Source organism: Danio aesculapii, chromosome 17, assembly GCF_903798145.1.
Source record: "Danio aesculapii chromosome 17, fDanAes4.1, whole genome shotgun sequence".
Lineage (NCBI taxonomy): Eukaryota > Metazoa > Chordata > Actinopteri > Cypriniformes > Danionidae > Danio > Danio aesculapii.
Window position 1 is genome coordinate 10,688,778 of NC_079451.1, and position 14,189 is coordinate 10,702,966.

Here is a 14,189-nt window from a genome sequence, read left to right on the forward strand (position 1 = left end):
TCATGTCTGCGTCCTGTTTGATACCTCAAGTCAAATTCAGCTTAAATGAGCAAAATTATATTACTGAACCAGAATTAAATTTCAGGTACTTCTGAATAGCTTACATACATAAATGCCCTTTACATGTGGCTTTTTTAAACTAGTTGGATTCATTCGCATTACAACGATGTATAATTAGCTAGATGCAATTCTAATTTTAGATACTGGATTATTACTAGATTCTGTTACTAGATTTTATTAAATAATTATTTCCTGTCTCTTAAATGGCAGATATATTGTAGTTTGTTATTGAATGTTACAAAGGTCACTTATTAGTTTGGTGCTCTAAGCAAAGATCAGCAGGTGAACATATACAGTATACAGTGCATCCAGAAAGTATTCAGAGCGCTTCACTTTTTCGACATTTTTTTGTTACAGCCTTTTTTCAAAATGGATTAAATTCATTTATTTACTCGAAATTCTACACACAATAATAATGACAATGTGAAAAAAGAGTTTTTGAAATTGTTGCAAATTTCTTAAAAATAAAAAACCTTAAAAATCACATGCGCATAAGTATTCACAGCCTTTGCTTAATACTTTGTTGATGCACCTTTGGCAGCAATTCCAGCCTCAAGTCTTTTTAAATATGATGCCACAAGCTTGGCACCGTTGCCCCAGTCTGAGGTCAAGATCACTCTGAAGCAGGTTTTTTTATTCAGGATGTCTATGTACATTGCTGCATTCTGCACAGCATGATGAATGCTGCCACTATCCTTGCGCCTGGCATTCACCCCAAAGAGTTCAATTTTAGTCTGATCAGACCACAGAATTTTGTTTCTAATGGTCTGAGAGTCCTTCTGATGCCTTTTTGCAAATTCCAGGCAGGGAGTGGCTTCCGTCTGGCCACTCTACCATACAGGCCTCATTGGTGGATTGCTGCACAGATGGTTGTCCTTCTGTAAGGTTGTCCTCTCTCCACAGAAGAACGCTGGAGCTCAGACAGAGTGGCCATCGGGTTATTGATCACCTCTCTGACTAAAGCCCTTCTCCCCCAATCACTCAGCTGACATGGCCGGCCAGCTCTACGAAGAGTCCTGGTGATTCCAAACATCTTCCACTTACGGATGATGGAGGCCATTGTGCTCACTGGAACTTTCAGAGCAGCAGAAATGTTTCTGTAACCTTCCCCAGCCTTGCGCCTTGTGGATGTCTACAGACAATTCCTTTGTCTTCATGCTTGGTTTGTGCTTTGACATGCACTGTCAACCCTGGGAACTTATATAGACAGGTGTATGCCTTTTCAAATCATGTCCATCATGTGTTTTTCAGGTTTTTTATTTTTAATAAATTTCCTAAATATTTTTTTTCACATTGTCATTATGGGGTATTGTGTGTAGAATTTTGAGGAAATAAATGAATTTAATCCATTTTGGAATCAGGCTGTAACAAATTTTTTTTTGAAAAAGTGAAGTGCTATGAATAATTTCCGAATGCACTGTATGTAATAATGTTAATTTTATAACTGATTTATAACAAAATCAAAGCTAGCTGTATTTTTTTCTCTCTTCCCTCATTCAAGGTAATTAGTAATAATGGAGGGTCGCGCTGTTCTGTAACTGAAACCCTCTTATAAAACAGCGGTCCACTATTAAGTTTCATGTCAGCGAGTCAATTATTGTAAGTGCGCGCTTACGACAGCTCGGATCCCCAATTTGTGGGTGTTTTGAAACATGAAGCCTAACATCCTCAGGCAGCTGTTGAATTGAGAATCATATCTTATCAAAACAGCCACACTCTCCATGTCCTTCTAGACTGGATCAGTTGCTGGGTTTAAAAAATTAGATGTATTTCCATTGCCAGTTAGACTACTACATTAAGTGGATATTTTTATTTTGTGTATATTTAGTTTGTCTTCCACCTATTTAGTTGTTATACTGTCGTGAATTAATAAGTTAGACCTGCTTCTGTTTTCGGCGCATAAAACATATGGAATGGAATAATATTTTCGGTTATTGCTTTATTGCAATTTATGCATTTATACATGATTATATTAGGCATCATTTCATTTTTAAAAAATAAAAAATATTGTAACATTGCATTTTTTTGTTTCTGTGGTCATTCATAATACTCGTTTCATTAATTTACCTGTAGAAATGCCTTTATTTTAGAAGGCACATTTAAAAGTCAAATGACACCTACATGAAAAAACATGATTAATTGGATTTACTACATTTTTAAGGTAAGTGGTTGCAAACAATTTATATGGGCTGAATTTAAACAAATTAAATTTAGTAACTTAAGTATATTTAAAATGGAATTTATTATATTCATTTTTTTTGTTCAAATTCAGACCATATAAATTGTTTGTAACCCCTTAAAAATTGTTTAAAAATACAAAATTTTTTTCAGTGAATACAAAACCACTAATTGTACACCATGCTAATACTAAATAAAAGCGATTGCATAGACTTCTACAGGTTAAAATGTCATTTTAGATCTTGTTTTGATATTTGAACATGAGTTTATACTGAAAAGAAAAAAAAACAAGCAGGCTTTTTAGTACCTTTTTAGTATGCATCCAAAAAATATTAAGCAAATCGACTTTTCTTATAAATGTAAACTCACTGAACAATACCACATAAGGCATTGCAAATAGTTAACAGATTTAAAGATCTCAAACAGCACAAATGGTTAATAATACTTCTAAATTTCACTGGTCTTTCCCATAGACCAATGTTTCTCAAGCACGTTCCTGAAGGACCACCAGCTCTGCACATTTTCCATGTCTCTTTAACCAAACACACTTGATTCAGATCGTCAGCTCATTAGCAGAGACAGAAAGACCTGTAATGGGTGTGACAGACAAAGGAGACATCCAAAACATGTAGTGTTGGTGGTCCTCCAGTAATGTGGTTAAGAAACGCTGGCAAAGACAACAACAAGAACAAACCAGCCTGATCTCACAAGGAAACGTAACTATTTTTTTGTCAGTTTAGTAGCTAATTCAACACAATCTCACGGCAATTCGTAACTTTTTGATTAAGTGGCTAATTCGTATGAATTTGTACGATCTAATTCGTACAATTCAATACGATTTGCTCATCCCCCAATGACAGTTGGGTTTAGGGGTGGGGTTAGGTGCCACGCCTCCTTTTTAAAAATCTTACAATTTCGTACGACTGAATTTGTTCGAATTAGCCATTAAGCTGACAAAACATAAAAATACTTAGTTTTCTCGTGAGATCAGGCTGTCTAATTCAATGAATTCATACGAGTTCAGTCATACGAAAATGTATGATTTTAAAAAGGAGGTGTAGCACCCAACCCCACCCCTAAACCAAACCGTCACTGGCAGATAAGCAAATCACACTAAATTGTATGAATGAGACTGCACAAATTCATATGAATTAGCCACTAAAGTTACGAACTGCCATGAGATAGCGTTGGAACAAACACAAATGCACGTGAACAACCTATTACACACATACAAATGTTTATTACAAACACATTTTTACATTTTTTTCCAAATACACACAAAGGTGATTCCAAGCTTCACATATTATACAGAATTGTTATAAAAACAAATTTTTTAAATGCACTTATGTATAATCTCTTAAAGTAAAAACCTAAATATGTCATTTATAAAAAGGCATTCATTAGATACAGAGATGGAAAAAACAAATGGAAGGTAAAAAAAATCCATTTTGGTTTAATCTGATCACAATTCATTTTTTCTTTCCAGTTCCAGTGTTCCAAGGCCTCCTTCACGAATAGTAATTGAATTGTATTAATGAAACAACAACTAAATTGTTGTTTTTTCAGAAAGAGAATGAGAAAAAGAAAATTGATGTTGGATAGATGCATCTATCCAGGCCAAGTTTGCTAAATAGGCACAAATCCATAAAAGTGCAAATGGGACTGGAAAGTTCTGCGAATGATGCTCTGACAATGTGCAAATTCAAGAACATTGAGAAAGCAGCTTATTTTCTTAATGACTAATGCTACTGATGCCAAATGGGCTGATGTGTTAAATAATGATGAAAAGACTAGTAAACCGACTACCGCAAACCTTACTTAATAACATTAGATTGTTGTAAAATGAAGTCGTTTCATCTAATTAGTCATTAAACAGTAGTTTTTCAACACCAAATAGTAATATTAAAATGGTTTACACAAGAGCAAACTTGGTATATTTAGCCCACAAAGAAATAACCGCATTTCTCGACTTATAAAGGGGTAGTGCCAAGCTTTTTAACAAGATGTGATATAAGTTTCACATGTCCACGTTTGTTAAGTGTATGCTCAAAATTCCTCAATGATTATTTAATATAATTCTTTACATGGTTATAATTTATTAATCATGGTAACTCCAGACAGATATTATAGATGGCACACTATCTAAATACAAAAGTTCTTCCTCATGTCTGTCAAATACTGTACTGTATATTCGGTATGAGAAACACGCCAGAAAGCATTTTCTGTGTTTTAAAGATGTCTAATGGATGTTTACATATGTATGTCTTGGCTAAAACAAGGCAAAATTTGGGTGATCAGTTAAAATCTAATAGTGCATGTCTAAAAATAGACTAGTTATCAAATACACAGGAATGTATGACTACATATGTGAATTTTATTCTGTTTATTTGATGACTAGTCTATTTTTGTGTTATTTTTATATTTTGGGCTATTATTCATTCATTCATTTTCCTTCAGCTTAGTGCCTTATTTATCAGGGGTCACCACAGCAGAATGAACCACCAACTATTCCGGCATATGTTTCATCCAGTGAATACAAGTGAATATCCAATTCAGTTATATTCATCCAATCCAATTAAAGCAAACACAAGGAGAACATGCAAAATCCACAAAGAAACGCCAACTGGCCCAGCCAGGAATCGAACCAGCAACCTTCTTGCTGTGAGGTGGCAGAGCTAATCACGAGCCACCATGCTGGCCCATCTTGGGCTACTTGTTTTAGCCAAGAGGCTAATGTTTAGACATCTTTTAAACACATAAATGCTTGGTGTGAACACATCTCAGCCACTTGGGCAACTTTGGGCATGAATAATAAAATCCAGAATAATCCAGTACTTTTAAAGAAGAAAACTCCTAAAATCGAGGTGTTTGAGGCAGTTCAGAAACAGCGTTAAAAGATACAGGGTGAATTTTGTGTATTGCAACCTAGCATGATACTTGTTTCAGGCTCAAACGGCAAAATCATGCACTAAAGGAAGTGTTAAAAGCAAAATAAAATCCCTTTAAAGTCTCCAAAGATTCCAACTGAAATTGTGAAATTTTCCATAATAACATTTGATCAAAGACAAGTTATTCCCTATTGCCAGAATACAGTTTGAAATATGTACATCTGAACTGGCTACTACACCATACAGCCCACATCCGAAAGGTCTTCGTCACCAGCTTTTACAGAGTCCACTGGCATTTCCTCACTGTTTCCAGAGTTCTGGAGGATGAGCTGTAATCTGGTCCAGATTTTGGGGTCTCCACTACATATGGCCTCCAAAAACAGATCAGTCTGAGCCTGTAGACTCTGCAGTTGGGCCTGTGAGCGTTTGTTTTGTCGAATGAGTTCCTTTGTGCGCATTGTGATGCCTAGCAGGCCTGACCGATTCAAGATATTATACGTGTTGCAGAAGCGTTTGTGTTTGCTGGAACTTGGAGAGAGGGCTTCTGGGATACTTTCCACATCACTGCTCTGACTGACTGAAGTTTTAGGGCACTTCTGAGGGAACGCTGCGAGGAAGGAGTCAGTACAAAGAGAGAACGGGGAAGTGGTGGTATGGGGCTCCTGAACATCTGAAAGCCTAGACGGAGAGTCTTTCACATGCATGTCTTCAACGGTGTGACCAATTTCTTCTAAAGAAGAAATACTTGGGTCTACACCATAACCGCTGAAAGTCTCAGAGACATCCTGCTTCAAAGAAAAATTGTGGAAAGGTTTGTCCTCATAACGGTGTCGGTGATGTCTTAAAACAGGACTGTGGCTTGACCTCTTATTGATGGCACTGGGCCCTTGGTCAATTGTAGGTTCTTGAGCAGGATGTGGGGCAATTTTTTGAAAGGTGCTTTGCAGGGGAGCATACTTTCTGGAATGCTTTGGCTTGTCAAAGCTTTGGCTGGTACTGTCACCGGTGGGTAAACCTTTGCCAACAGGCTGTAGGTAAAGCAGCTGAGACTGGGGAACCACATCCAATGAAGTGTTCAGGCTCCAAGGTTTTAAAGCAGGAGCCACAGAGTTCGGCTGAAAGAAGAAGAATTGAAATGTTTGTAAAACAGACACATACTTTTTTTTGTTCTCATCCACAATACCAGTTTGAGCCAATTGCAACTCATAGGATAACTTCAAAACAAATGTTGGGGAAGCTACTCTGAAACTGTAGTCGATAAGCTCATCAGGAAAAACTACACTTCTTAAAAAAAAAAAGCTTGCTACATGAATAGTTAAAATGTAGTCATTTACATTGAAACTTATTTCACAAAGGCATATATTATAAAAATATGAGGAAATGTTGATCTTAAGTAAAAAATTAAGTACATAAGACCACACAGTAGATTTATGATATAATAATGTATTGTCATCACACAGTTTTCAAATTTCTCAAACTGTCAAAAGTCAAAGTACAAAACTGCAACAAATGTAGCATTGCATATACTGTACATATACATTAGCCGATTAGGTATATGGTAGCATTTTCTCAAAAAAAAAAAAAAATTAATAATAATAATAATAATAATTAAAAGTGACATAATGCTCCATTTTGGTAATTGTTTCATTGAAGTCCTTGCAGGACATTTTTACTTCAGGTTATTTGAATTGATAGCTGTAATACACTAATAGTTTGATGCTGCAAACCATTGCAGGTTGACTAAATGTACTGTAGATGTCAAAAAACTACTTTGCTAATTGCTGGAAAAATAGCAAGCTACTGGAAGCGCTACATTGTATCATAAATAGCTGAGCTAGTCAAGCTACTAAAGAAATTTAGCTAAGCTTGTAGCTAAGTTACTTTAAGCTAACTACTCCCTCACAAATTTCAAAACACATCTTTCATGACTAGCATGTTAGCCAATGTTAACTTTTTATACAATTCTTAAAAAGATTACATTTTTAGGGTATTCACATGTGTGGTTTTGGATCTGCTGGTTCATATGGCTTGGACCAAAATAAGAAAAAAATATTGCATCTATGTACAGTAGAAGAGCTTACAAAATGTGTAAAGGAATCAAATGAAGATCTGTTGCAAGGAAACAGATCTGAGACATTTGTAATGATCTGTATTGAGGAACATCACAACTGTAACTGGTATGTATGAGCATTCTGTTCTTTTTCTGGTGGCACCCTGTAACATTGTGTCCTGCTTTTGGTTCATTTAGATGTCTCTGATCTGTGATTTATATTTCAGGTCAAAGCGAACCAGGAGTTTGCTTGCATGTAGACTGAGATTCATATTTTCAGAGGTCTCAATATGCTTATTTATTGTGCAGCAACAACTTAAGTAAATTAGGTTCACACTTTGTCAATAGAAGAGAACAATAGCACCTGATTTTTTGTGTCAAACAAAAACGTAAAAATTAACACACCTCTAATCTTCGAACTTAAAACCTAAAAAATTTATAAAATGTAATATTCCTGGGCATATGACTAGGTTTGTCCTTGTCTTCAGGATGGATACCCTTGCATGTCATTGACCCAGTTGCAATATTTATAAATCAATATTTATAGTAATCATCTTGTTCTGATTAGCATCATGTTTTCGCTTGTTAGCGTTGAGAAGCAGTAAATGAACAACATGTGCAATGACACATCGCTTCTCATGTGAAATCTAAAGTAGCTGAAAGATGCATTATGTTTCAATTTCCACAACTTGCTCTATTATCTTAATGAATTTTAATAAAGAATCATGTTATGAACTACCGCACTTATATCAACTTAAAATGTGGACATGCTTTAGGATTGTTTTAATACACCACAGTGTTGAAATTAAATTAAATTTCTTGTTTGTGCTTCTGATGTCTGAATTCAAAGAACATAATCCTGGTTTTCGCTAATGAATGATTAACAGACATCTCTGGTCAGATAAAATTTTTTTAAACATGTTTTTGGTATTCAGTGCAATAATGGTCCAATGACCTGAAACTACCAGCATATTAAATGAATACAGTTTTGAATTTGACCAAAACAATACTACAATCCCATGTGTCAGAAAATAGAGCTATTTCAAGAAAGCAACTTCAAATACAAGATAGATCCAGAATGATATGAGTGCGTCATACCTGCTTGAGGACAAAGTTGTTCATTACGATCATGGGAGAAATGCCTGGATGCGAGCCAGTAATGAAAGGCACCCGAGGAGCTGTCGGCATGTTTTGTGCTGCAGAACCAGTTGGTCCAATGTCTTCAAAGTCTGTCTGGTCCAGAGCACTGAAATATCCTGAGCTGGCATCTACAGTGTAAAATATGATAGTAAATATTAAGCAACGCTAAATGCAGAAATTAAGCACAGTTATATACCTAATTATGTGCGAAATTTCAGAAATCGTTTAGTAATGGGGGAATTAGTTAGAATTGTATCACTGAATTAGTGAAAGTCAAATCGGGGGCACCACATTTTGTGGAAAATCATAATAATAATAAACAGAAAACCTTTACATTCTCAATTTACTTGACATAAAAATTATTGAGGTAAAGTCGCTTTTATAGTCGCACATTCCTTTAGCAACAACTTGTGATTTGCTCTCTACATCGTTTAGCACTATTTATTTGACTCTGAACAATGTTGTACTTTGATAGTCACGGTCTGCTAATATGACTTTGGAATATATCACTATATCACTATTGAATTTGCAAAGAATACTTTTCTGAAATTATATTATGAAGGGGAAAGCCTAAATGTGTGAATATAAAACCACCTTTGCCTCAATAAAAACCATGTCATTGACTAACCTGAATCTTTGTCAGTGTCACTGGAGGCTTTCCGTTTGTTGCCCATGTTGGATCTTTCTCTGGTGGTCCGATTTGTTTGATTTTAATCCATCTGTACAGCCCTGATGCAGGCAGCGACTGAGAGAAAGATAGAGCCTTGGAGTCAATAAAGGAAAGTCAAAACCATGAAAGATGATAGCCTACTGTAACATGAACACATTTATGACGGTGATATCGGTGAAATACAACTCAAAACTGACACTTATACTCATATAAACACCAAATATAAGATGTATTAATACAAAGATAGCTTTGGGATTAATTAGCAAGCATTACTACAATTTTTTTGTTAGTAAACAAACAGCCCATGAATGAATCATAAGCAGAGTGCCTTGTAAACAAGCCCATAAGAACTTAACACAGTGTTAGACAAAACAAAATACATATTAACGGTTTAAACACCGCAGTAATTATACAATAGCTATGTTTTAATCTAGTTTACACACCGTCTGAATGTCAAGCTTCTGCAGCACTTGATACACGATGCCAAACACGAGACTCTCACAGTAACACACGATACAATATCTAACGCACGTTTTATTAACACTTACCAATAACAATCCTTCTCGAAGTAGCTTTCTTGTTGCGGCCTGTGAACAAACTGACGGTTGACGGTCTCAATCTAAGCTTATATTTCTGTTGTTGTGGAAAATGGATCGTCTACACTGCAACGTGAGTTTACAAACTTAGCTCCGCCTTCTGCCCTGGCTTAAATCGCTGTTACCAGGGGAACAGCCTAAACGTCACTTGATTTACTATGTAAGATCCGCCTTAACATTTGCATAGCGCATTCTGATTGGTGCAGAGCTGAACCCTTGCGACTGTAAACGTGACTGAAATGTGGTGTGAAGTCTGTACTGCTGCGTCAAGTGTGATCCAGCACGCGCCGCGGCGTCATTTTAATAATCCCATGATAATGTTCAGTGCATAGAAAAATAGGGCACAGAATTCAAGATACGTAACAAATTTTTCTCGCAAATAATAATAATAATAATAATAATAATAATAATTATTATTATTAGTAGTAGTAGTAGTAGTAGTAATAGTAGTACTAGTAGTAGTAGTATTAGTAATAGTAGTAACGTTAGTATTCACGTGCTAGTACTATGTATTAATGAAAAACTCAGTAAATTAAGGTAATTAGGTATTAACTAAACCTATATAGGTATTAACTAGCCCTTTATCCAGCCAATACTAATTATTTTAACCGGAAAACGCATTCTTAAGATCTTACATACATCATTAATATTAAATTATAATAAGAATTATATTAAATCAGTTATACCAATAACTCATCCCACAAGGTCATGCCCTAATACACCTACATCAACATAAATGCATCTTGGGTAACTACACTAACTCCAATCTTGGGAAATCAGACACATCAAACTGCAATGTGGATATAAAAAGATCTGAAACAGCTTTAAGGGGCCTATAGACCTTTGCACAGTACTGTATATGAAACAAAGAATACAATCTTCAAAACAAAATCTCTTCTTAAAGCAAACGTGTGTTTAATTGTACATCCCTGGTACAAAGCAAAACTTGGTGTCTATCTTTGGGACTGTCCTGAAGAATTCTGAAATAAATCTGTATGTAATACTAGGTTTCTTTCAGCATATACAAGAGTTCTTCATTAGCATTTGCCAGTTTTATGTTTCTTTTTCTGTTCACGTGATTCCATACTGCCTTTATAATATCCCGGTTTGGACTTCGAGGAGGCCATTTCAAGACTGTCTGTGTTTCATCAGCTGTTTTTCCTCTTCAAATAAATATTATAATCATATATTATATTTACAGCAACAAATATATACATTTCCAATCTGTATTTCTGGTACACTATAATAAAGAAAATGATTAATAATTAAATATGTGAACATTGAAATCTGAAAAATGAGATTGAAGAAAAAAGGAAAGCTTTCCATTGATGTGTTAGATATTTGTATGTTAGTTACAATAATTGGCTAAGATATTCAACTACATGAAAATCTGGATCCTGAGGGTCCAAACAAATCTAAATACTGAGATTAAAAGTTTCTTATATATTTACAGTAGGAAATGTACAATATCTTCTCAGATTATGATCTTTACTTAATATTCTAATGATTTTTGGCATAAAAGAAAAATATATATGTGCAACATTAGACTGGTTTTGTGGTCCAGTGTCAAATATGGTCATTTCTATCACTAACAACAAATGTAATGGTGGCCTAAAACTTTGACACATTACTGTGTACATTAATAATAAAATATACCACAAGTTTCACAAAATATTTTTAATGATACTCAGACAAAAACAATAGTCATTCTATTAAAAAAAGGTACTCTTAAATTTGTATAGTTTTCATACATATCAACAGTATTATTTTAGAAACATACAACATTTTTATACATTGGGAATTAAATAGCCCTTTAGTGAAAAGTATTGCATTTATATTTAGGGTCCTGCACTCAGTCAGCAGCATATATAATAATGCTTCTTTGGTTCAGTTCCGGCACTTTACAGAGTCCAAAGTGGAGGAAATCATTCACTTTCACTGACAGGATAATAAAAAGCATCAACATTCACTCAAATCATTGTGAACGTCTGTCTCGGTTCCTGTTGACTGGCCCTTTCAGAGCAAAGTCTTTGTCCTTACACAGTGCACACATTAAAACATTTATTTTTTGCTTAAACTGAAATATTTAAACGATATATATTCTTGTGGAATGACTTTTAGGTTAACGTTAATCCAAAAACACAATGCGAGTGTTTTTTAAGTCTTTCATTATTGCCACTAGAGGTCAGTATGTCAATCCACTTATTTGATGGCTATATGGCAAGCCGTTTTAACAATCAATCTATAAAACAAACTTTTGAATACATTTATTCAGTCAAAATTAGTAAATATTCTGTTGTCACTAGTAAAAAATGAAAAAATAATTGTTGACTTCTGTGTCACTGAGATCAATAATTCATTTCTGACTAGTATACCATTTATCTGTATATTAATAGTTATTCATAAGATATAACTTAATTTTTTTTAGATGAGTACCTTTTATTAGATACTAATACTCATTTATTAGACAGTATTACCTGTTAAACAGACCCTTTTGTTTGTTAATGAAACTAATATTATTCAGTTTTTATTTAAATATTAGATATATTAGACCACAGGTGTCAAAGGCTGCGTCCGATATTGCCTACTACTCAGTAGGTACTGCATTTGAATTTAAACGCACTACTCGGCCGTTAGAAAAGTACATTCGATACAGTATGAATGTGAGTAGGATGAACGGAACTTGGACGTACTACATCCGCCATTTTGTCATCATCACATGATCTACCCATGTCTGTTGCGTTGCTTCACTCCCATTCATGAATTCTCACATGGTGCATCATGGGATAGCGTAATGCGCATCAGATGCGCACTTTAGAATCTTTAGAAGTAGTAGGTCATACTTCTAACATCCTGTTTTTCCAATACTATGAATTCAGACATACTACCTGACTCACATACTGTTTTAGCGTACTATATACTATGGAAGTATGCGATTTCAGACACAGCTAATCTCAGTTCCTGGAGGGCTGCAGCTCTGCACAATTGAGTTCCAGCCCTAATTAAACACACCTGATCAAACTAATTTTGTCCTTCAGGCTTGTTTGAAACCTACAGGTAAGTGTGTTGAAGCAGGGTTGGAACTAAACTGTGCAAGGCTGCGGCCCTCCAGCAACCGAATTTGACACCCCTGCATTAGACCTATTACCTATTTGAATAATACTAGTATTTATTACATATATTACTTATTTAGTATATTAATTAATTACTTGTTTATGTATTTATTATTATTTAGTTACTACTAATTAGTTTTTATCTCTTTATTACTGCTTTCTTAATCATGTTATGACTAGATAAAATGACAACAGATTTCAATTAAAAATTGTTTTAGCAAAATAAAAATATTATTAGTAACTGGTAAGTAACTCATAAGTACCAATGCATGTGTACTAGCACGTACTGGTCCATGACGAAAAAAATCACTTCAGTACCATAAGAATGTGTACTAGTAGCTAACAACTATGTAATAGAAAATGTAATAATCTTAAAAAGTAAGTACTGGTAGTGTGAAAATTGACACTAGTACATTTTAAATATTAAATGTTAAAACGGCGGGCGACATGGTGGCTCAGTGGTTAGCACTAACACCTCACAGCAAGAAGGTTGCTGGTTCGAGTCCCGGCTGGGTCAGTTGGCATTTCTGTGTGTTTGCATGTTCTCCCTGTGCTCGCATGTGTTTCCTCCAGATGCTCTCGTTTCCCCCACAGTCCAAACACATACGGTATAGGTGAATTGGATAATCTAAGCTTCCCGTAGTGTATGCGTGTGAATGAGAGAGTGTATGCATTGCGTTGCGGTCAGAAGGGCATCCGCTGCATGAAACATTTGCCGTAATAGTTGGCGGTTCATTACACTGTGGTGATCCCTGATGAATAAGGCACTAAGCCAAAAGAAAATGAATGAATGTTAAAATGGCTTGCCATAGTGCTAAACTCACAGAAACTTTTGAATTTAACCATAACCAACTTGCATAGCAGTAAAGAGATGAAAACAAAACATCTTTGGCATTTTCATTGTGTGATTCCTTCTAGACTTCATACCAAATACACAATGGCTTTGTTGATATGCTAAATCATGGAATGCAACTGGCTTTACTTCAGTGGATTTTAATAAATAAGAGGGAGGACTGGGTAGGAACTGACACTACTGTTACTATACTACTTCTACTACTAATAACATTACTATAAAACAATAAAATAATTATCTTATTATATTATTATGATAATGTCCAAAGGGTTGACGTCAGTCTATTTTAGGTTTGGTCTCCTGCTGTAGTTTTTTGTTGTTGCTTTTTTTTTCTTCAGTAAGAGCTGCACAGCAGGAGTTTTCCGGTATGGATGACTGGAAGCCCCCTGTGTGCGGACAAAAGCCCCTCCACCATTACAGCTCTGCGTCTGGATCGAGGAGTGTTGAGAGGTGGCAGGATCCAGAAGTGAATGATGACCATGGTAAGGGTCGCACAGAAGGGGGCGGATGCGAGTGATTGGCTGGCATCATGGCGAGACAGCGTTTACCTGCGGGGAGGCTGACACCTGTAACAGAGCATGCACACACACAGATATCAGTGGAATTGTGTGCTTATGATCAGAGAACAATGTACTCTTTGT

The 14,189-nt window shown here is 35.4% G+C and overlaps 2 protein-coding genes across 2 annotated transcripts in view; both read right to left on the minus strand.

Annotated features, from left to right (window-relative positions):
• Positions 1-3,476: 3,476 nt before the first annotated feature.
• On the minus strand, positions 3,477-9,668 carry cipca (CLOCK-interacting pacemaker a). Its single transcript, XM_056477259.1, has 4 exons — positions 9,535-9,668; positions 8,945-9,061; positions 8,275-8,444; positions 3,477-6,241 (listed from the first exon to the last, which is right to left on the minus strand). Exons 2-4 carry the CDS (start codon positions 8,988-8,990, stop codon positions 5,360-5,362), a joined length of 1,098 nt encoding a protein of 365 aa, XP_056333234.1. The 5' UTR covers positions 8,991-9,061; positions 9,535-9,668; the 3' UTR covers positions 3,477-5,359.
• Positions 9,669-11,291: 1,623 nt separating this feature from the next.
• Positions 11,292-14,189, minus strand: part of pgfb (placental growth factor b) — a 45,892-nt gene continuing 42,994 nt past the window's right edge. The window contains exon 7 of the mRNA XM_056477260.1: positions 11,292-14,114. Within this exon, the coding sequence (XP_056333235.1) occupies positions 14,093-14,114 (22 nt within the window). The 3' untranslated portion in view covers positions 11,292-14,092. The remainder of the gene's footprint in view (positions 14,115-14,189) is intronic.

Coding starts and splice junctions, on each gene's coding strand:
- cipca (XM_056477259.1), bottom strand. CDS start 8,990: ATGGGCAACAAACGGAAAGCCTCCAGTGACACTGACAAAGATTCAG. Junction 8,445..8,944: donor TGACACTGACAAAGATTCAG/GTTAGTCAATGA, acceptor TTTACACTGTAG/ATGCCAGCTCAGGATATTTC. Junction 6,242..8,274: donor ACAACTTTGTCCTCAAGCAG/GTATGACGCACT, acceptor TTCTTCTTTCAG/CCGAACTCTGTGGCTCCTGC.